This window comes from Astatotilapia calliptera, chromosome 14 (assembly GCF_964374335.1).
Source record: "Astatotilapia calliptera chromosome 14, fAstCal68.1, whole genome shotgun sequence".
NCBI lineage: Eukaryota > Metazoa > Chordata > Actinopteri > Cichliformes > Cichlidae > Astatotilapia > Astatotilapia calliptera.
The window spans coordinates 34014142-34036197 of NC_137435.1; the positions used below are offsets into that span (position 1 = coordinate 34014142).

General features: G+C 43.0%; 1 protein-coding gene across 2 annotated transcripts in view; it reads right to left on the bottom strand.

Moving 5' to 3' along the window:
• Window positions 1-4327, bottom strand: part of epha4l (eph receptor A4, like) — a 58471-nt gene extending 54144 nt beyond the window's left edge. For both annotated transcript variants that reach the window (XM_026191502.2, XM_026191501.2), the window contains exons 1-2: window positions 4075-4327; window positions 2215-2282 (exon numbers count right to left, since the gene is read on the bottom strand). In XM_026191502.2, coding sequence (XP_026047287.1) covers window positions 2215-2282; window positions 4075-4171 — 165 coding nt within the window. In that variant the 5' untranslated portion in view covers window positions 4172-4327. The remainder of the gene's footprint in view (window positions 1-2214; window positions 2283-4074) is intronic.
• Window positions 4328-22056: the final 17729 nt, after the last annotated feature.

Here is a 22056-nt window from a genome sequence, read left to right on the forward strand (position 1 = left end):
AAGCAGAGCAGTTCATCGATGGCTTAAATTAATGCATATTTTATGAATGACACCTAATAGAGTTGTGCAAAGATATTAATATTTATTGCTTCTCCTCCACTATGAAGGAAATATGTGATTAGGTCTCTGGCTCAGCAATGCCTACAGTTCAATTACTTGGTGAGCTGTACACAAAATCTTCGTCTCACACACACAAACACACACCTAGCCATTAGAAGATTGCTAATGATCTAATGTGCGCCTGCTCTACATCTGCATACATGATTGGCACTGATGTCAGTATGAGCTTGCGCGGGGGGTGCACAGATTACCCGGTGTGGTCTGACTTATTTTTTACCCAGGGAGAATGTTTGTTCAACTCGTAATAAAGTTTCTCTCTCTACACGGCACCATTGAGGAAACGCAAGTATTTCTCGAGAGCCTCGGAGCAGCCCGCTGCCTCTGATTTTTTTTTTTACCGTGTGTTTTAAATAGAGCCTTTGACTGAGCTGGGCTGTAAACAAGAGCAGACAAGCTTTTGGCCGTTGTCGTTTCAGCCATTTAGAAAACTGCACAAAAAAGAAAAAAAAATTGAAACATGTGAGTCAGGCTGCCAGATTTTACTTGACGCCTTATCATAAACAATCTGGATTTAAGCCTTATTTCCCCAAAGCAGAGTGGTACGATAATGCTAAACATAGCTGTGGCTGTAGGATTTAGAAAAATGTCTATCATTTCCCTCCTGCTCTCTGGCTTCAGCCCCGCTTTTGTTGTGGAAATCAAGCACCGCTGAGATAACGCTGCACCTTTCCCCCCGCCGATAGCAAGAAAGAGGGAGAATAAGGCCAATTGGTCATAATGAGAGGGTGAATGCAGGCTTTGCGCGGCTGCCGGGACCCTGTCAATCACTTGCTTGTGATAAAATGGCTGAGGGGAGGACCGGAGCGCAGCACCGATCAAGTTCATTTAGAGAGGCCGACAACAGAGCTCGCAACAGATGCACAAGATGAGATCCTGCTCCCCTGGGTTCATATTCATTAGCTGACATGGCGGTTGCTAATTTGTATTCATTTTCATAAAACATTAAAAGGCTTAATTGTGGTTTTCATCACATTTGTGCAAGCAGGACAACTGGAAGAAGTGACTTCTGACTGACGATCACTAACCTTCTGTCGTTTGAGTGACCCTGACCTCTAAGCTTTGACGATTTGTGATTTTAAAATTTATTTATTTATTTATTGGCCTTTGAAATTTGTTTTTTCCCCCCAGGTTTGGACAATCAGAGGACAAAAAATGAATATTTTATCTAAAACATCAAAACCTACTTTTTTATTTATAAAAGGCTAGTTAGGGTGAGGGTTAGTTACCAGCATGCATCTGAATACATATTTACCTGTTTCTATACAGTCACGTTTAGGCTAGGTTAAGGCATTGCATGTGCCTTACGTTTAACTAAAATCTAACACTTGTGGCCATCGTGGGGCCCTCTGCGGCCCCTGTTCTTTCTCGTACCAGATCCACTGTAGCCCAATTAGAACCACCAGAGATCACACATTCTGTCGATCCTATTCCCCGTTGCTTTGTAGCTGGTCATACTGCAGGCAAGAGCTGAACCCCACTGCACTTTCCCCCCCTCATTCATCCATTCCAGAGGACCCTCTCTCAGCTGCCAAGTTCCTCTCCCTCTCCCTCTCGCTTTCGCTTCGACTCAATGGTGGAAAGGGATATAAAGTTTCTCCACAAAGGCCGATTCAATCCACGGTCTATTCAGGAAACCCGACGCCCGCTGGAGTATCGGTCCCCGCATCTGACCATTACAGAGTGGTTGGAGAGGAGGGGAGCAGAAGAGAAAGAGGAACAGGGCTTGTGAGGTTACTGGGGTGCTTACACACCCCATGGTTCTCAAAGCAGCTTCCTGAACCTGATGTGGGTCTCGAGGTGGGTTACAGGTGGCCTCTATATAAGATAAAAAATGAATTTATTCATTTTTTTGTGAAATGATCTAATCCTGAGCCCAGATGCACACAAACACACACACACACCAACACACACGCAATACAACAACAAAGATATTCCCATAAAATGCTCTCCAGGACAGAATCTTATCAAAGGGGGCTGTGTATCTATTTGGCGGATCACTCTACAGCTCCTGCCAACAATGGATATCATCTCTCTATTTTTTCCCAATAGGGGACCATGCGTCCTAACAAGGGGACACTTCTTTGCAGCACTTACCCCTCCTTCTGTCGGGTTGGAGACCCATCCCAGCTCCCCCTGTACAGCTCTGGAGTCCAATAACGTGACTGGAAAACAAGAATGAGAGAAGTGAGCATGCAGTCTCAGACCGTCCACACAACATCAGCACTGGCATATAATCCAATTAGGCCTTACACTCTGAGGAGGAGAAATGGCTTCCTTTTTTTTAAATGATTAAAGCAAACACACACACACACACACACACACACAAAGCTTTAAAGCGATTTATGTAGTTGAGGAAATCTTCTCATGATGATGGTTCAGGAGTAAAAACTGTGGGCCAGCAAGTGTTACAAAGATGTACATGTGAAGGCTTTGTTCTGCGTAATTCCTTGCTGTGCCTAAGAGATGTGGTTTGATTGATTTTCGTTAAGCAAAGGGATCTTCTATCAACGACAAACGCGTTTCCCCCGGAGCCTTTCACATCGTGATTTTATCGGTTGCTCACCGTCGGCTTTACGCGTTTGACTGAATCCTCGTGCGTAAACTTAAAATAAAAATTTTAAAAAAAGAAAAAGCATTTTATAAAAGGGGAAAAAACACAGTGACAGACAGAAAACCGAACACAATACTTTCTCCAAAAAAGTAAAACATCACGCACAAGAAAAATTCACGCATATATTTATAATTTAAAAAGGGATCAAATTTATTTTATATTTGCGGTCCTTTAAATTTTCTTTTAAATTCCCACTGAAAGGAAAAAAGCTTAATCAGCTGCATGTGTTGTAAATAAATAAATAATTAAATAAAAAACCGAGCACGTAAGCACATGAAATACATCATCGTGCACAATGAAGACTCATTTTAAATTTGAATCTTTTGAGTCCCAACTAAACGGCGCTCGGGGTTTCTAACTGTGGACTTGTTGTGTCGGACAGCTTTGCTGTGCCGAGCAGAACAGACGCACACCAAAGAGTCCGTCAGAGAACAGACGTGCAGCTAATGGGCTCGTCTTTAATAAAATAAAGTATTGATTTTATTAGTGTTTACAGTAGAAAGTGGGTTTGAGCCTCATCTGTAGCGGACCTAACACGCGGCGCTCCGGGACTCGAGCAGGCGACTGCAGCCCCGAAGACCTCCGAGCGCATGTTTTGAATGAGATACACCACACTTCATTTAAATAGTTCTCATTTTAACACTTGATCCTTTTTAAGTAAACGTGTATCTGACACATCATCGGCAAAAAATCTTGAATGAATCGACGACAAATATTTTGTTGTGTCGGCGTCAATGTAATGCGCCAGGCAGGAAAGCTAAACTTTTAGAATTTATTCGGATTTTTTCCCCTAAATGACGAAGTGACAGCAGGAGACATCGCTGCGGATGCTTCTGAAAATGATGGATTAAGAGCTGCTTTGTCAGTCGGATGTGTGGTTTGCGAGTCTCCAAACTGACTCGTATATTCATTTGGTTTCTCTTTTTCGACACATGTTTGTGCGAAGTGCTTTTTTAAATTGTATTTATTTATTTTTTTTGGGGGGGGGGGGGGGGGGGGAGCAGATGTCTCCTTCACTGTCCTACAGAAAACAGCACGTATTGCTGGAGGGGAGAGGGGGCAAAAGTATCAGTACTCCCAGGCTTTCCGCAGCTGGCACGATCCAAGTCCGACCCAAAACAACGGATGCGCGCTCGGTCAGGCACTTCTCACTCCAGTTTCGCTCGCATAAAAGCTCCGCAGAAGCCGCTGAGTGCGTAAAGGTGACCCAACTCGTCGCGGCTCCACGCACTCGCAACTACTGGGGCTCGGCGAAGTGAGCCTCCGCGGCGCAAAAGCCGCACAGACGCGGGGGAGCGGGGATGAAGTCCCGCCGCAGTTAATTTTCCTCCCAGCGACCTTACCTTCATTTGGGGGATATATCCGTGACGAAGAAAGAGATGTAGAAATCCCAGAAATAAGAAAAGTGGCCGTGAACAAAATCCCTGCCATGAGTGCCATTTGTGTCGGTGCTGCGTTTTTTCCCCTCTCCTCTTTTTCTTTCGGTGCTCTTCTCCCAGGTCCTGCTGTCTCTCTCTCTCACTCTCTCACACACACACTCTCACTCACTCCCTCGCTCTCTCCTCTCTCTCTCCCAGTGGAATATGGGTCTGAAGCGGACAGAGGGGGAAGAGAAACGCACTGAGCGCTCCACAGCCAGGAGGCGGGTCCACTCCGTGCGCTCTGACGCGGACTCCGTCAATCCATATAGGAAACGAGAAGAACTGGGGGTGGGAAGAGAAGAGACGGGGGGAAATAATCATTAACTACCCCCCAACACACACACACTCACACAAATAGGCACACACCTCTGCACACACCAAACAGTGGTCACTACAGTTCAGACGCATGAGACTGGGAATCATAGCGCACATTTGTCCAACTCACACTGACTGTGAGCTACAAGATACAATCTGCCTGGTGTGTGTGTGTGTTTGGGGTTTAGAAAAAGCAACACCTTAACTAACTGTAGAAAGCGCTCCTGAACTCTCCAGTATGGGAGTGAAATGCACTGCGTCAGTCTCAGTCCTTCGCGCTCGCAGCACTCTCACTGTGCTGATAGTTCGGCTCCAGGTGAGTCCGAGGTGAGCGAGCCGCACCGGACCAAGGTCGCCACCTAGCGGACAACTCGACGCCTGTTCTCCAAAAGAATGAAAGGGGGAAAAATTGGATTAAAGAGCAAGTGTGAGCATGACCTCCCCTAACATTACACAGAATTGCACTTTGTAAAATTGACAATGCACGTTTCAGGATGGGTGGCGAGCTTGTATTGGATTATTGTCACTTGCTGTTATTCTGATATTATCACGGCTTTATGGGTAGGCACAGTGCAGCGTGAGAGAGGCAGACCTGGTTGTCTGTTGAGCTCCTGCTGCTGCTGCAAAAAAGCAAAAAGCAAATGGTTGTTACCCCTGCAGTTTTTCTTGAAACAAAGGCGGCATTGTTCACATCTGAGAAAAGCCAGCTGTGTCCACGTTTAAGATTTTGCCCAGGGTGCTCTCACTCATCTTTGTCCTCCTACACAGGTCTTTCTACTGCTCCCATGAGATGCGCCCATTGCTGTGGCTGACAGGCGGCCTCTCAACGATCTGCAGAGAAGACTGTCACTGTGTGGGCAGATTAGGGCTTTCTGCATCACCACACACTGCGGCCGGTGACTGCAGCCAGGCTTCCGCAAACCACGACCGGCACCCTTTGAATGTTGTGTCTCCTTTGGAGTGAAATGTGGCCTTTTCACAGATTACGAAGGCAGTGATTCAGCATGCCCTCTGCCTTCATTGTCCTTGGGCTTGTCATTGTATCCCTATCAGCTGTATGGCTGCCTGTTCTTTCTGGGGGTTGGAAAGTCAAAACAGATTTTTTCACGAAGATCAGAAAAGTATTCCAGCGCTGTGTGCAAACTGCTGTTTTAAAAATCCAAAATGCACCTGCATGCATTTTGGATTTAGACTGCTTCATTCACAGCCCAGATTGCAAAGGCGAGCCAGCAAGGGCGAGAGCCATTAGAAACTTTCCTCACTCTCAGCAGGTGTGTGAATGCCTTTTTTTCTGGTTGTTAGTTTTTTCTCGTTTCATACATATATGAATGTGTCTGTGTGGATATATTGCCAAGCGCACCAGCTCTTATCTGCTTTTGTAGCTGTCACACCAAACTGAAGCTTCCAAACTGTGGCTATGATATGTTTATATGTGCCCATACAAGGAAACATCCAGGAGTTCCCTCACAGTGGTGATCTCATGGCAAATAGACTTGCCTTTGTCTTGAGTGATTCAACAGACATACTGTGGCTTTGTTTTCCCCCTCATAGATGCCAATAAAAAAAAAGAAAGACATATAGAGTGTTTTTGTGTCTCACATGCTCTGAAAGGGCAGCTCTTGAGTCCTGATCTTGGATTGCAAAAAATGAGGCTGATTTAAGAAAAAGATGGAGAGATGAGTGTGTGGGTTTATGTTGTTCTCGTCGGCCCTGGACACTCTGTCTCATTGTGGCTTTATGGTCTTCCTAGTTTGTCCAGTGTAATGATGCAGACAAAGCATCTGGTGTCCACTGAAATTGGTCAAACAACCCAAAATATACATTATACCTCTTGTTCGTCAGTCAGATGTGGAGCCTGATCGGTGACTGGAGTGGTGCTTTTGATCTTCGTAGACCAACGGTGGCAAAGGTTTGAAGCAATGACGAGGGGCAGCAGTGGTGGTCGGGACAGGCTGCTAGTGGGCGGGTGGTGTCTCTTGTCTCCCTTTATTTGAGCGGCTGTGTTTTTGATTGATTACACTCCCATCGTTTCCTTTATGCTCCTGTCAGACTGGTGGTTTTCTTTTCTGGAGTTGAGGGAGGGTGGGTGGTGGTGGTGGTGAAGGGGGGGGGGGGGGGGTAACTCCCCCCCCCACACACACACTACCACCACCACCCCTCTTTCTTCCCTCCACCAGCAAACTCTGCTTTCTCCAGATGGCATCTGCTGCCCACACATCTGCATTGTGTGCCAATCATGCACACCGACTCCAAATCTTTTGCTTGAGTTTGCACACACACACAAACACACTGATATGCTACAAAGTCCAGCTTTAACATTGTGTAAGTTTTGATTTTTAAGTTAAGGTGTACAGAATTCATAGCACACAACAGTAATTAAATTAAGTGAACATCATACCTCATGCAGTAACTAAAAACCATCCTGACAGACAATATTTCATGATTTAGTCCACAGGACTTATACAGCTCGAGGACAATGAAGCTATCTTCCAATAGTGGCTATATCATATCTCATCTCTATCTATACCTCATCCTGATGTGACACATACCGCAGTTTTGTCAGATCCCTGTGTGTGTGTCTCTCCATTATACACGATATGTCTATCGTCACCTCGAGGACCACCATATGGGCCACAGAGAGTTTTAACAGTCCTACAAACTCTGTGTAAGGGTAGTGAGTACTAGAAAGACTGGAGGTAAAATGAGTTGTGTTTTGAACCCTCAAAGTCAGCGTTATGGACACCACTAGTGTGACTTTTTAGGAAGTCAGAAGTGGTCATATTTGGTTTAATGGGTAAAGTGCTGAGCTGTTAGCTAATGCTAGCAACGTTGGTTAGCAAGCGACATTCATCCATCCATAAACTGCACTACAATGCAATAGACGCAAATATGTGTTAATGAGTGATGTTTAACAGACGTATAAAACACTGGAACCTCACTGAACAAAACTGAAGTACAAATACAGCTCAGAGGTCCAATTCAGTGATTCCAGCAGAGATGAGGCCTAGCAGACCGCTATCAGCTACAGCTGTCAGAACACTTGTCAGTCCAATTCAATTCAATTCAATTTTATTTATATAGCGCCAAATCACAACAAAAGTCGCCTCAAGGCGCTTCATAGATACAGAGAAAAACCCCACAATCATATGACCCCCTATGAGCAAGCACTTTGGTGACAGTGGGAAGGAAAAACTCCCTTTTAACAGGAAGAAACCTCCGGCAGAACCAGGCTCAGGGAGGGGCGGGGCCATCTGCTGCAACCGGTTGGGGTGAGAGAAGGAAGACAGGATAAAAGACATGCTGTGGAAGAGAGACAGAGGTTAATAACAGATATGATTCAATGCAGAGAGGTCTATTAACACATAGTGAGTGAGAAAGGTGACTGGAAAGGGAAAAACTCAATGCATCATGGGAATCCCCCAGCAGCCTACGTCTATTGCAGCATAACTAAGGGAGGATTCAGGGCCACCTGGTCCAGCCCTAACTATATGCTTTAGCAAAAAGGAAAGTTTTAAGCCTAATCTTAAAAGTAGAGATAGTGTCTGTTTCCCGAATCCAAACTGGAAGCTGGTTCCACAGAAGAGGGGCCTGAAAACTGAAGGCGCTGCCTCCCATTCTACTTTTAAATACTCTAGGAACAACAAGTAGGCCTGCAGAGCGAGAGCGAAGTCCTCTAATAGGGTGATATGGTACTACAAGGTCATTAAGATAAGATGGGGCCTGATTATTTAAGACCTTGTATGTGAGGAGCAGGATTTTGAATTCAATTCTGGATTTAACAGGAAGCCAATGAAGGGAAGCCAAAACAGGAGAAATATGCTCTCTCTTTCTAGTCCCTGTCAGTACTCTTGCTGCAGCATTTTGGATTAGCTGAAGGCTTTTCAGTGAGTTTTTTGGACATCCTGATGGTGGTCAGAGGGCCCGGTGGCGCCAGTGTCCGGCAGCCTCGCCTCTGTCAGTGCGCCCCAGGGCAGCTGTGGCTACAATGTAGCTTGCCATCACCAGTGTGTGAATGGGTGAATGACTGGATGTAGTGTGAAGCGCTTTGGGGTCCTTAGGGACTAGAAAAGCGCTATACAAATGCAGGCCATTTACCATTTACCACCCTGATAATAATGAATTACAGTCGTCCAGCCTGGAAGTAATAAAAGCATGAACTAGTTTTTCAGCGTCACTCTGAGACAGGATATTTCTAATTTTAGAGATGTTGCGCAAATGGAAGAACGCAGTCTTACATATTTGTTTAATATGTGTGTTGAAGGACATGTCCTGGTCAAAAATGACTCCAAGGTTCCTCACAGCGTTACTGGAGGCCAAGGTAATGCCATCCAGGGTAAGAATCTGGTTAGATACCATATTTCTAAGCTTTTCAGGGCCGAGTACAATAACCTCAGTTTTATCTGAATTAAGAAGCAAAAAGTCCAAGCAGCCACACTCCTACCTTTAAGTCTCAACAGCATCCAGATGGAGGAATTTGTTGTTGTTGTTTTTTTGTTTGTTTGTTTTTAATCCAAACCAGGTCTTTGTAGTAGGTTGTAAACCTGATTTTTAATGCTGTTTAATTCCACAAGCTGAGCCTGTGGTATATACTATACCAGGGGTCGGCAACCGCATGTGGCTCCGGAGCCGCATGCGGTTTTTTAGTCGTTACAGTGTGGCTCGGGAAGTATTCCGCTGAAGTGTGTTTTATTTATGTTAGTTCTTTTTTAACTTGTAGTTTAAATTGGAAGATGATTGTGATATTGAAATATAAAAATACAATTATATTCTTTTATTTTTTCATCGCTCAAAATAAGCGTCCCACTCGCGGAAGCCGGTGTACCCGCTGAAACGCCGTGAATTTATCGAGACTTTCAACCCCAGGTAGGCCAATTATGGACCTTCGGATCCACATTATGTCAGCAGCGATTCTCCACTGTGAACTATGTTAAAAACAAACACCGCTCACGCCTCACAGACGACAGCTTACAGTCCTGCGTAAAGATGCCCCGATTTGCAGACGCTGTGCGCAGAGGTTCAGGAGCAGAAGTTCCATTGTAAACATATCACGGCAGACCTGACGATGTTTGCATGAGCAGGCTTTTCAGCATGTCTTTATTGACCACTTTTCACACACGGTTGCTGTACGTATACAGCCGGCTGTAGCTTTTCAGCTCACAGCCCGACGCACACCAACACAACAGCATAGATGGCACAGACGTTAAGGCGGTGAGGCGTGATTGCGGGTGCCGCTCAGGTGCGTCCCCTCCCCTGCAGCGACGCTGCAGACCACGCCCCGCCACACACATTAACCAGGTAAAATACATATTTAGGCAGAATTTTGCAAATATCTATTTTTCATTTTTCAGCAGCATAATGCTTTTTTTTTCCCAATTATTTTTTAAAAGTCAGGTCAAGGCTCCAAAAGCCCAAAGGCGATATAAGGGTGGCGGCTCACAACAGTTTTTGTTTGCTACATGGATCATTTTAGTTCAGCGTCTTTCCTTTTGCTATATTTCTTTAAGAGTTCAAAATGTGTTAATTACATAAATAAAATGTAATTTTCTCTGTAGCACTTCATGGATTTCATAAGCAACACACTTTAGTTGTTCACACAAAGCATAAAGGTAAAAAAAAAAAAAACAATATATACAGTGTTATCTTCATTTTACATGTCAAAATGTATTTGCGGCTCCCAGTGTGTTGTTTGCGTGGAAACCGGGTCCAAATGGCTCTTGGGATGTGAAAGGCTGCTGACCCCTGTACTATACCATATATACTGTTTACTCCTGTTTGGAAGCAGCCTCAAGTGGCCACTCCGGGAACTGCAGCTTTTGTCACTTTGCTTTTAGCCTCATTTTCAGCCTTAAAGCTTTACCTGCCTTAGTGCAAGATATCAAACCTCTGTATTGCTCACAAAGCATCACATGTGTATTTGCGTGTGTGAATGGATAAATGCGCCTTGTAGTGTTTTGACTGGTAGAAAAAAAATGTAAAATCACTGTATAACTGCAGTCCATTTGACATTTCTGTTTTTATGAAATGTAAAATGATATCAGAGGATGCTGAAGTCAGCTTTGAAGCCTTGAAAACCAGAGACAAAAGTGAACTGAACTGTGCTGTAGATTACTGAATCTTCATTTCCCTGCCTGCTGTTTGGATGTTTCTCACCAAGTCCACTTTGGAAGTCCAAGTCAACGTCTCCCTTCAGCATTTTATGTCCAGAAGCTTGTACCTTCAGCTTTAATTTCAGATTAGGGAAGCATATATTTCATAACACAGCACATGATGGCAGAGACATTATGTTTTAGTCTTGAGTTCATTATAGCAGGAAAATGTTAAATAAAAATGACCAAAGCTAACCTTCAGAAAGTCTCCAAACAAACCCATCACACACTGAGCCAACAAACTTGCCCAATCTTCCACCTTTACAGGAGGTTTACCACATATTTATTGGCCCCCCTTCCCCTTCCTTTTGTCCTCTTCTCCCACTCTCCCCACTACAGTTTGGTTCATTGTTCCATCTAAAGTCCCTCCTGCTGGCCTGCGACCCCCCCTCAGGCTAAAGGCGCAGCCCACCGCCTTCGGATCCCCAGCTTCATGCCGTGTTCCTCGAGACCACAGTCAGGAAGACAGTCCCCGGAGGTCAGAGCGAGTGGGAGTCGGAGAAGACAAGAAGAGAAAAAGGGGAGAGGAGATCAAAGAAGCAGCGGGAGAGAAGCTCTGAACCAGAATGTCAAAGATGAGATAAAATCCACTGGACTGGAAACATTGCTCACACAAACACATGGATACACTCTTACAAGCTCTATACTCTCTAAGCACATTTGTTTTGGGTTCAGTTCAACACATCTTTGCCTGTGATCATCCACATGTCCTAAGGCAATTACTCTGAAAACTCCATTAATTCTAAGCTTATGTCACTATGATTTACTGGGCTCCACATTAAGACATTCCTTACATTAACCGTTTTTATCATCCAGTATTTCTTTTCAATGGACACTCGTTATCCCCATCAAGCAAAGCTCTTAAAACATATTGTATGCCCCACTTCATGCCCATGTTTATCTTCCAAACAGATGCTCAAACAGTCATCTTCCTAGTGGTTTTACTTACATTTGAAGATGCTGTTACCTGAAGCAACTTGCAGACCTGTTCTAAATGGCAAAATATTTTTGATGATTTTAACAGCTCATATAAATTTTAAAGGAGGGGCTTAAAAAGTAACCTGCGCCAAGTGGGATACTAGCTGTCTGCCAAGCTTTTCTCACATTTTTGTACTGGTTTATAAGTGTTTTACTTTTATATAATATTTAAAAAATTTTGCATTCTGCCTTACTTTTACAAGAGAACATGTAAAGTAAACACAACCCTGACACGGTGGTCAAGTTTACCTAGAATTAGCTTCAAATTTGTCTCCCTCATTACAAGAAATTAAAGTTACTTTTTGCTGTGCAAAGTTACACCAGGTAACTCTGCATGTAAAAAAAACTTTCATTATACGTGATCCCAATATGGCTATAAATATTAACAGACTGATGAAATTTTATGTTTCTAATGACACCTGTAATCTCGACCTGCAAACAGTCTCTCAGTTAAAAATACTGCTTTACTACTGTAGGCAGCAGGATATGCTAACAGTTGTAGCATTAGCATGTGTGTCAATTCAACCTTCTGACAAATTTACAAAAAATATATCTATTAATTTGAATATAGTCGTATTAGTTAGTATCACAATTGCACCAAACAATTTGTTGTTTACTTATTGCTTAAAAATGTATTGTAAATGTAGAAGACTCAAAACCTTCTATATTACATAAAAACCTGTATGTTTATGATACACTAGGTGTTAAAGGGTTAAGGTTTTACATGTGTAGTCCATACTGGTAAAGTCCTGCTAGTGTCACAACTGGGTAAACAGTTCACAGAGAAAGCCACACTCCTGCCTTGCCATGTTAACTCCCTCCACAAGCACTTCACCGTGCAGCATCCATCCGTGTGCTCCACGAAATGTTGACTGGTTGTTCTCTGACCTATTCACGCCCCTGCCACCCAGCTCTCTACCCCCCGACGGCAGTGTGTCAATCAATAAGCATCACGGCAGGTTTGGCAGTCGAGCCCAGCAGGCGCGAGCTCTCTCTGCTGTTGTGGAAAAGCAAGCGACCAGTTAGAGATCCTTTGTGTCATTTCAGATTTACCTGGGGGTTTTCAGAGCTGGGCCGTTATTGTGTCTACCCTGTTGTTTACCACCCTTCATGTTGCAGTCCTGAGTTGTTGTTGTGGGAAATGCCACTGGTTTGAGAGTGAACAGCAGGTGGTATGTGCTCACACAGAGCGTTTCTCCACGCTCTGATATAACCTCTCTGATCAAGACATATCGAAGTCGCATGGCATTTTCTGGAAAGTCTGATATAAATACATACAAAGTATAACAGAATCTTTTATGGATACCTTTATTCTGAAGCTGTGACTAAAATGTGTGATTTACAAGTTGCTGTGTCTTGTTTTATGAGGCGTTAAGCCTGCGAAGTCATATCAAAGTCACAAATTATTCTTTGTAACCCCATGAAAACCTACTTATGCTACTTTTTTGTTGTAGAGGCATCATTTTTGGTTGTTAGGGGGCTGGGTAACGATCCAGCGCATACTCAACTGGCTGCCAGATTAAACCGCTGCCGTTAGATACATTTAGATGTCTGTGGCAGTGCAATCGCTCAGTGCTTAAAGCGTCAACACAAGCTACAAATCACCTCCGATTCTAGGCAGCTTTCGAATTTGTATGTGAAAGATTACACGCGAAATACATTTGGCAGCCGCAAAAGGGAATAAGCACTGAAGGGGAGATGATTTAAGGTGTCTCTAAGTTATTTTATGGCATGGTGTCAGCTGCTTTGGAGCCTCAAAGACAAGGAGGTGGATTGGTGAGTTTATGCATGTGGAAGATAAGCTGTACAAATGCACACGTATAGCTCTTCACATGGATTTCTTTTCAGGCGCACATGTGTCAGTCACATTGCATCCATAAAAGCCATGTACAGACTTTCTCTCCCTCAGTCTGATGCATTGTTTTAATTGCATAGTTAACAATTCGCAGATGCACATGTGCAGACACCATCGTCGCGGTAACAAATGAACTGACACTTGGCTGACCGTCGGAGCTGGTGGAGTGATTTGGTGATGGAGTTCACGTTCCATCTCGCGTCGTCTCCCAACTTAGTGAGAATCAAGAGGCGGCACAGAAGGCGGTGGGAGTTTACGAGCACACAATGAACATTTGGCCCTTCAGCTGTTACTCTCAGACAAATTGGGACAAATGGAAGGTGCTATGTGAAGAATTGTGGTGCCTTCATAACAAGTGAGTTGACAGCCTTTATGGTGTGCTCTTGGCGTTACTGATGTTACAAAAGAAGGGGTTTAAAAAATTGACACTGTATTTTCCAGTGGTTCCCCAGCCACAGTGATTTTTGCTAACCAAGCAAAGCCTCAGATCATCATGTGGCGTAAGGACAACCCCTTCTTCCTGCTTCCAGCCATAAAACAATCACATTTTACTGCCAAATCCACCTCAGCCTCAAGACGAGCAAGCTGCAAAACCAGCAGAACAAGGCAGCAAATGAATAAGTGATTTACTAATGTTAAATGGTGACACATACTTCACTGCATTTAATTGACTGAATTCATAAATCTGCATATTCATTACATGGATTGGCATCGCTGATGGCATAAAAAATAAATCACGTATTTACGATGACGGACATGTGAGCAGTAGTCTGGCCTCGTCAGTTACAGTAAATGCTATCTATAAACATGATTTTAACAGGAAGTCCAGCTGAAATCAAAATCTCTAGAAGAGCCAAGATTGCAGAAGTACCGACTAACAAAATGTTAAAATGCAACATTAAGAGCAGCATATACAACATGGGACACAATGTCCACAACAAAAACAACAATGGTCTCTCATGAAAACCAAATACATGCCGACTTCAACACTTATAAATTCAAAGCAATGCAACATTAAAGGGAAAACCCCAACAATCAGACAGTCCCCTATATGCAAGCAATTAGCGACAGTGGGAAGGAAGAACTCGTGTTCAACAGGAAGAAACCTGGGCTGAACCAGGCTCAGGGAGGGGCAGCTGGGGATGGAGAGAAAAAAGAGAGAAAAGCATTCAAAAACACAAGGTATGTGTGTATTTTAATGGAGATGTTTTCTCCAGATCAGTCAGAACTGGAGGTACATTGGAAGCCAACTGTATTGTTTCTGTATTGAAACCTTTATTTTTACTTCTTTTAACATGTATATTTGTGATTTGCTGACACAAATAAGCCAATCTGTTGATCTATTTATTTCCATGAACAGAAATGGTCACATGAGTAACATAAATCTATTAAAATTATTTTAATAGGAAGCATATTTTGTGTCAGAGGAACATATTTTATCCAGACAAAGCATCACCATGGAAACCAGTAATGTAAGGCCTTTAGAGTATTTTAAACCAATCCATGTCATTTTCTAAACTCAACTCAGTAGTTTGTAATGCCAAACCTTAACCAAGCTAATACAATACATCTGACCAAATATCATATTTACAATCAATTATGTATTAAAAAAAACTATACAAATGCTCTGTAAAAATATGTGCTGTAACCCTAGTGGGGTATTTTTTGCTTTTTTTTAAAGGTTATGTCTATCTTACAGTGTGTTGTGAGACGACATTAGCTACTGTGTTGAGGAACTCTTAAAGTTTCTGTCTTCTTCTTCAGAATGTTTTAATTGCAGCTGCTTGTGTACCCGGCAGTGTTTTGTGTTACAGCAAACCAGTAACAGTATGAAAAATAGGTGAGGTGTTTCACTAGAGAACACAAACCTCCTTGGGTTTTGCAGTAAGATAAGTACATCATCCTGTCTTGTTTGACAGTAAAGAAAAGGGCTGGCGCATTTTACAGATATTGAATTTCATGCCATGTCTGTATTGCGGCACAGCAAATTAAAGCTTAAGTCAAGTCATATCACATCGTACTAGGTGGGGTAATTCTTGGAAGAATTTTGCATTTCAGGTAATGCCTTTAAAATAAGCCGACTTTAATCTTTAACTAAAAGGTACAGTGTCTACTTTAACTAATGACTGACTTCTTATTGTTTTTATCACTTTAGTTCAAGGGTTCTATGCCTTGAACCATTTCAGCCTGGCATCACAGAACAGTGTATGAATAACACAACAAGTCATTTGTGCATTACCATTAAGCATTTTGTGCTTTTTTTGCTGATAAAGTTTGCAGAACTGTGTATATTTTCCCCATGTGCAGGTAGTCCAAAGTCCACAGTCCAAAGACAGGTTAGGCATGATTATAAATGTAAGTGTGAATGGTTGTCTCTCTCAATGTTATAACTAAACTAAAATAAACTCACTCAACTAACTAAAATAAAAATCAAATCTAGACTTCCTAAAAACAACAAAACTCACTGAAATGAGTTTGTGAAGTTGGAAAAATAACTAAAATATGCAAATTATAGAGCAAATACCCTTAGTCTTAGTCCCTGTTCATTTAGTAAAATTTCTTACCACAACTTGCCCAATTAGGCTTTTTTATTGTATTAGTTGGACTAAGTTTCACTGGCATACACCCTCCATCCAATAATAGTAAAGAAAACTAAAACCCACACTGAAGCAAATAAAAACTCAACTAAAATGCACAAGCCCACTCTGGAAACCAAACTCAATTAAAAACATGAAGTAAAAACAAAGGACTAACTATAAAATCCAAAAATACCCCCTATGATGACTGGTTTAACCTCCCACCCAAACTCAGTGGAAGAAAATGGATAAATCTGGTGTGCTGCTGAGCAACCATATATATTATTTTACATAATACACAGATCTTTGCATTAGGCTTTCGCTGCAAAGGATTGTTAGTAGCCTAATTATTGTCCGTTTTTGATCTTATCATCACAGCTGGTGAGAATGACAAAAAACAAATATCTTGAAAAGCTAATTTTGTACAAATGCAGAGGTGAAATATTTTGTTTAGACCAGCAATTCTTTCCCTTTCCTGCCCAACCACCTCCTCCTCCTCTCTTCCTTCTCCTCCCGGGGGTGGGATGTATTTGCACCATGGGTGTTGATGGAGGTGGATGAGGCTGAGCATGGTAATCACCTAAAGGTGGGCTGGTTGCTATGGCGTCCCGCCACTGCACAGTGACAGCAGCATACTGAGTTGCACAGAGGAGGGGAGAAGTGTCGAGAGCACTGAGGATTACACACACAACACAGTTTGGCTTGCCATACCAGTGAAGACCCTCTATTGGTATCATTTATCCTCCGACACAACTTTAGACTCTAAATAGAGCCTAAAACTAATCTTGCACTACCACTGAATTATTTCCTCTGAGAAAAAAAGGGTGCATGTTTTTCTGCAAAATAAACCTGCTAGTGTGCAAATGTAAAAGGTTCTCGTAAGGATGGAGCACACATATGCACGCACAGACACACACACACTTGGCAAAACAGACACATGCGGCTCAGTCCCATCTCGCAACCACATCCTAACACAAAAACAAACTCATTCAAAACACACAGAAGCGCAGTCGTCCAGAGCAACTGACAGCTGCCCACATATTTGCTTGAAAAAAGCATATTCAGACACACACACACACAAAGTAAAGCGAGGGAGGGCAGCAGCGAGATCCACGCACACCAACCATCTAAAACACACAGCAGCACACTTGCAGAATGGGACAATATGTGCTGATAACACATGCACCAGCCCAACACTAAATATCAAGCGGAGAAGCTGTGTAGCTGTGGGCTACAGAGGCAGCCTGCTGTTTCCCACTGGACCCAAACTAACACAAACAGTCATCTAGACATGTGCTGCAAATGAAAAAAAGAGAGAAGAAGAGGAAGAGCTTTATTCTGTCAGAAGCCGAGCATGCAAATACAGACACACACACAAATCCCTTACAAATTCACTACTCTTACTTTGATTCTTATTCAGATGCTGCTTCCTTACACCACACACACACACACACACACACACACACACACACACACACACACACACACACACACACACACACACACACACACACACACAGAGTCATGCTTAAGCGCACACACAGGTAGCACCTCCATGCCAAAATAGCAATTACCCATCCTGTGCTGTGAGATAGGAGCCTCTGGCCCCCGGAGCAGCCGCTGTTATTACTTATGTAAATATCGCATGGCTGTGTCTCTATCCAATTTGAAAAAGAATGACAGTGTGTGAATGTGTGTGTGTTTGTGTGTGTCAGAATGGTTTATCTGCATAGGGATGAGGGTAGGAGCGAAGTGTGTGTTTGGGTGTTCACTGCACGCAGTTGAGAAAACAGAGATTTCAAGTCGTTGCAGTCTGGTGGGATTGGAAAAAGAGATCCATATATTTAGAATAGTGATAGCTTTGTTATTGAGTAAATAACAGAGTCTGAAACAAAAAAAATCCTCACAATCACATCACAATATATAGCTTAAAAAAGAGAAAATGAAAGGAGAATTCTTTTGAAGATACATAAAAGAACCAAAACAATCTCAAACTGATCATTACTTTATGTTTTTTTTTCAATCCTCAGACTTTCAGTGGGTACACTGAAGAAACACCACAAATAAAACCTTTTTGTAGATAAAAACAAGAGACATCAAGTCAGAGGTTCTTTAGCAACAGCAACAACTATATATACTCACTCACTGGCCAAGTCATTATAGCCTCTTTTCCACAAGTACCTATTCTGGTTGGCTCAATTCAACTCGACTTTTTAGGGTTTTCCATTAGGTGGTAGTGCCTGGTACCAGGTACTCTTTTTGGTACCTACTTGCCCAGGGTTCCAAGTGAGCTGAGTCAAAATGAAAACGTGACATCAACAGACTGCACGTCACTGATTGGCTAGGGAGGGATGTCACTGGATGAGTGAGGTGAGCAACTCCTTCACAAGAATCAAACTCGCCATTGCTGGAAACAATCCTCCGATATTCTGATCCATATTGACATGACAGCGTCACGTAGTAGCTGAAGATTTGTCAGCTACCCTCTATGAATGAATCTCCCGTTCCACTACATCCCAAAGGTGCTTTACTGGGTTGAGATCTGGTGACTGTGGAGGCCATGAGTACAGCAAACTCTGTCATGTTCAAGAAACCAGTTTGAGATGAATTTGACATGATGTATTATCCGTCTGAAGATGTGCACACTGAGGTCATAAAGGGATGAACATGGCCATCAACAACACTCAGGTAGGCTGTGGTATTTCACTAAGGGCTACTAAGGGGTCTAAAGCGTACAAAATATCCCCCACACCATTACACCATTACATGCAGCCTGAACCACTGACACGAGGCAGTATGAATCCATGTTTTCACGTGGACCCTACAATTTTGTAGCAAAAATCAAAACTCATCAGACCACGCAACATTTTTCTATTTTCTGTTGTTCAATTTTGGAAAGTCTGTGTGAATCATAGCCTCAGTTTCCTGTTCTCAGCACCCAGTGTGATCTTCTGCTTCTGTAGGCCATTGTTCTGCACATTCAGAGATGCTCTTCTACAAACCTTGGTTGTCATGGGTAGTTATTTGTTTTACTGTTGCCTTCATATCAGTTGAAAGCAGTCTGGCTTTTCTCCTCTGACCTCTGACATCAACAAGGCATTTTCATCCAGAGAACTGCCTGTTTTTTATGACCATTTTTGGTAAGCCCTAAAGATGCTTGTGTGGGAAAATCCTATCAGATCAGCAGTGTTGTCAGCAGGTCATCTAGGCCACGTCTACATACCTAAATGTATTTAGTTATGTAAAAGTTGATGCCATGTGATTTACTGCTTAGATATTTGTATTAACAAGCGTCTGAACAGTTCTGACTAGTCAACTGAAGTGGCTGGTTCCACATACTATATTATAAATAACTTAATTAATTAATATATTATTAATTGAAATGTATGTAAGTTTTAAGACAGGTGAAAATCTTTTTTATTTTCTTACTGGAGGCCCGTTAGCCTAGATAGATACATAATAAAAAATACTTTGCAATACTGTGCCCATTGATTGCAACATTTTAGGAAGATAAAGCAGGAATTCCATACTTTAAGCCTAAAAGGTTTCACAATCAGTTTCAAAATCCCAAATCATTTTGTAGAAATGCTTGAATTTATCAAATGTTTGCATCAACTTGTTTATTCTGCACTTTGGTCAAAAAGTACTTGGGTATCTTATCGACATGGCTTTTTGCCACAGTGGGTGTGTAGAGGGTAGAGCTGTGGACTAAGTAGAATGCAGGGCACAGAGATTTAAAGCAGAGAATAAACAACAGATAACACTTAGACCCCCACGGCAACATTATTTTGTGTTTCTACCTTTAAAAGCCGGAGAGCAGTCAAATGGTGGAAGTGGAAGCTAAATTGGCTAGTCATTCATATGTAGATTAGGCTGTTACGTAGGAATTCTGGAGGGAGGGGAGTGGGGGTGAGTGATTGAGGGGGTGGGGGAGTGGAGTGTTTCAGTTTGCCATCTTAGGGAGAAATCAACACACATGGGTGTATGTCCTTTGTTGCTGACATTTATTGATGAAAACAGTACAAAAAACCCACCATTTGTACACATATTTACAAATAATGATAAAAAGTGAGTGAGTATATTACAACATTATCAGCAATCACTCACAATCCTGGCACTGCCACGGTATCTGTCGTCTGCATTTACCACATGTGTATCTGTAGCAGTGAACACATCGCACAGTGGCCTGATTTCTCTTGCATTTGTGTTTGACCTGACACATGGCTCTTTTTCCAGGGCTCGGTGTGGAGGGTTGTGTCCGAAGCAACTGTTCTTTTCTTGCCTTCTTCGCAGCTACATGAGAGTGAGCCAATTCTGTTGCAAGCGCCACCAGGAAGTCCACCCGTCTTTCCTTCGTCCCGGTGCATGCTTGATACAGCACATGTGCATTCAGTGCTGCCATGTCAATCATGTTATAAAACACGGCAACTGGCCAGCGCCGTGTTCCTTTGCGGACAGTGTACTCCCGAACCATCTGGTCCATCACATCCACGCCACACTTTGTTTTGTTGTAAAGGGTGACAGTGTTTGGCTTCCTTTTGGTAGTGTTATCAGTCTGAACCACGCTGTGCATGCTGCTAAGAATATAGACTGTCTTCTTCCGTTTGGCCGCATACGCCGTCAGCGTGGCAGCAGAGGTTGAAAACACCTAAGAAATAAGATAAATTGTTATTTCCATAGCCCTTTTACACACAATGAAACACATAAACATAGAACCACAAAAGACCTGCAACATACCTGAGTGGTGAATTCATTGCGATCTGTCTGTCTAGTGGATTGGGGAATTTCCCTGCGAATCTTGTTGACTGTGCCGAGGATGGTGGTTTTCCGTCCAAGAAGTTTTTGCGCAAGTGAAAGCGATGTGAAGAAATTGTCCGTGGTAACATTTCTGCCCTTGTCTAGGAATGGTTCCATCAGCCTCATTACGACATTTTCAGAAAGTCTCTCCCCAGTGGGACGATTGGGGTCCTTGCCAAGATATGGGAAGGCATTGCAAATGTACTTGGATTTTAGGTTGCAGGCCACCCAAAACTTGATCCCAAACTTGTCCGGTTTACTTGCAATATACTGCAGGAAACAGCACCAAGTCTTTGATGGGAAAAGCTGTTCATCAACGGTGATATGTAGACCAGGGTTGTAGCACGTGATGCAGTTGGTGACAAATGATCCCCACACACTGGAAATTGCAGCGAACTTATCAGTCTTTGCTCGATCACTGCGGGTGGACTTGTCATCAAAGCGTAGGTGTTGCATGATGTCTTGGAAGCGGTTTCGTGCCATAGTTCCAATTATCTGTGGGTTTCCCAGGTTTGCTGACCAGCAGTCATTTACAGATGGAACCTTGTGAACCCCCCGCAAGATGACAATTGCAATAAATGCCATTAGTGGTGTACGGACCTCCTCTCCAAGGAAAGAAAATGCAGAGAAGACTCACTACTCAGCAGGCGTTGGAAATGATCCTGACGGAAGTCGACCCTTGTGACTCGGACACCACAGAATTCTTCAGGGCAATGAAGAGTTAGGCTAAGTGCAGTGAGATTGTATCATATATATACCCAGTACAAAAAACACCCAGTGCTCTGATTGGTGCACAATCATAGAGATGATTGTGCACCAATCATAGAGCACTGGGTGTGCCCCGCTAAGTGCCCGGGGCACACCGGGGCACTGGGTGTGCCCCGGGCACTTAGCGGGGCACAAAAGAATTCTGTGGTGTACGGACCTCCTCTCCAAGGAAAGAAAATGCAGAGAAGACTCACTACTCAGCAGGCGTTGGAAATGATCCTGACGGAAGTCGACCCTTGTGACTCGGATGGAGAAGACCTAGAAGTTCAGCCGGATTCGGACTCAGAGCTGTCTGATCAGTCTTCCGGTTAGTTTCATTTCATGTTATTTCCTTTTTCATTTCAAACAAGTAAGTGGATGTAGTTAGTAAGTAAGATATTTCAGACATTATTCTGATACAGAGGAGGAGATACTGGAATTATAATTAGTATCTATGCATGCATTTGTGATTTTGTTTGACCTTCCCATT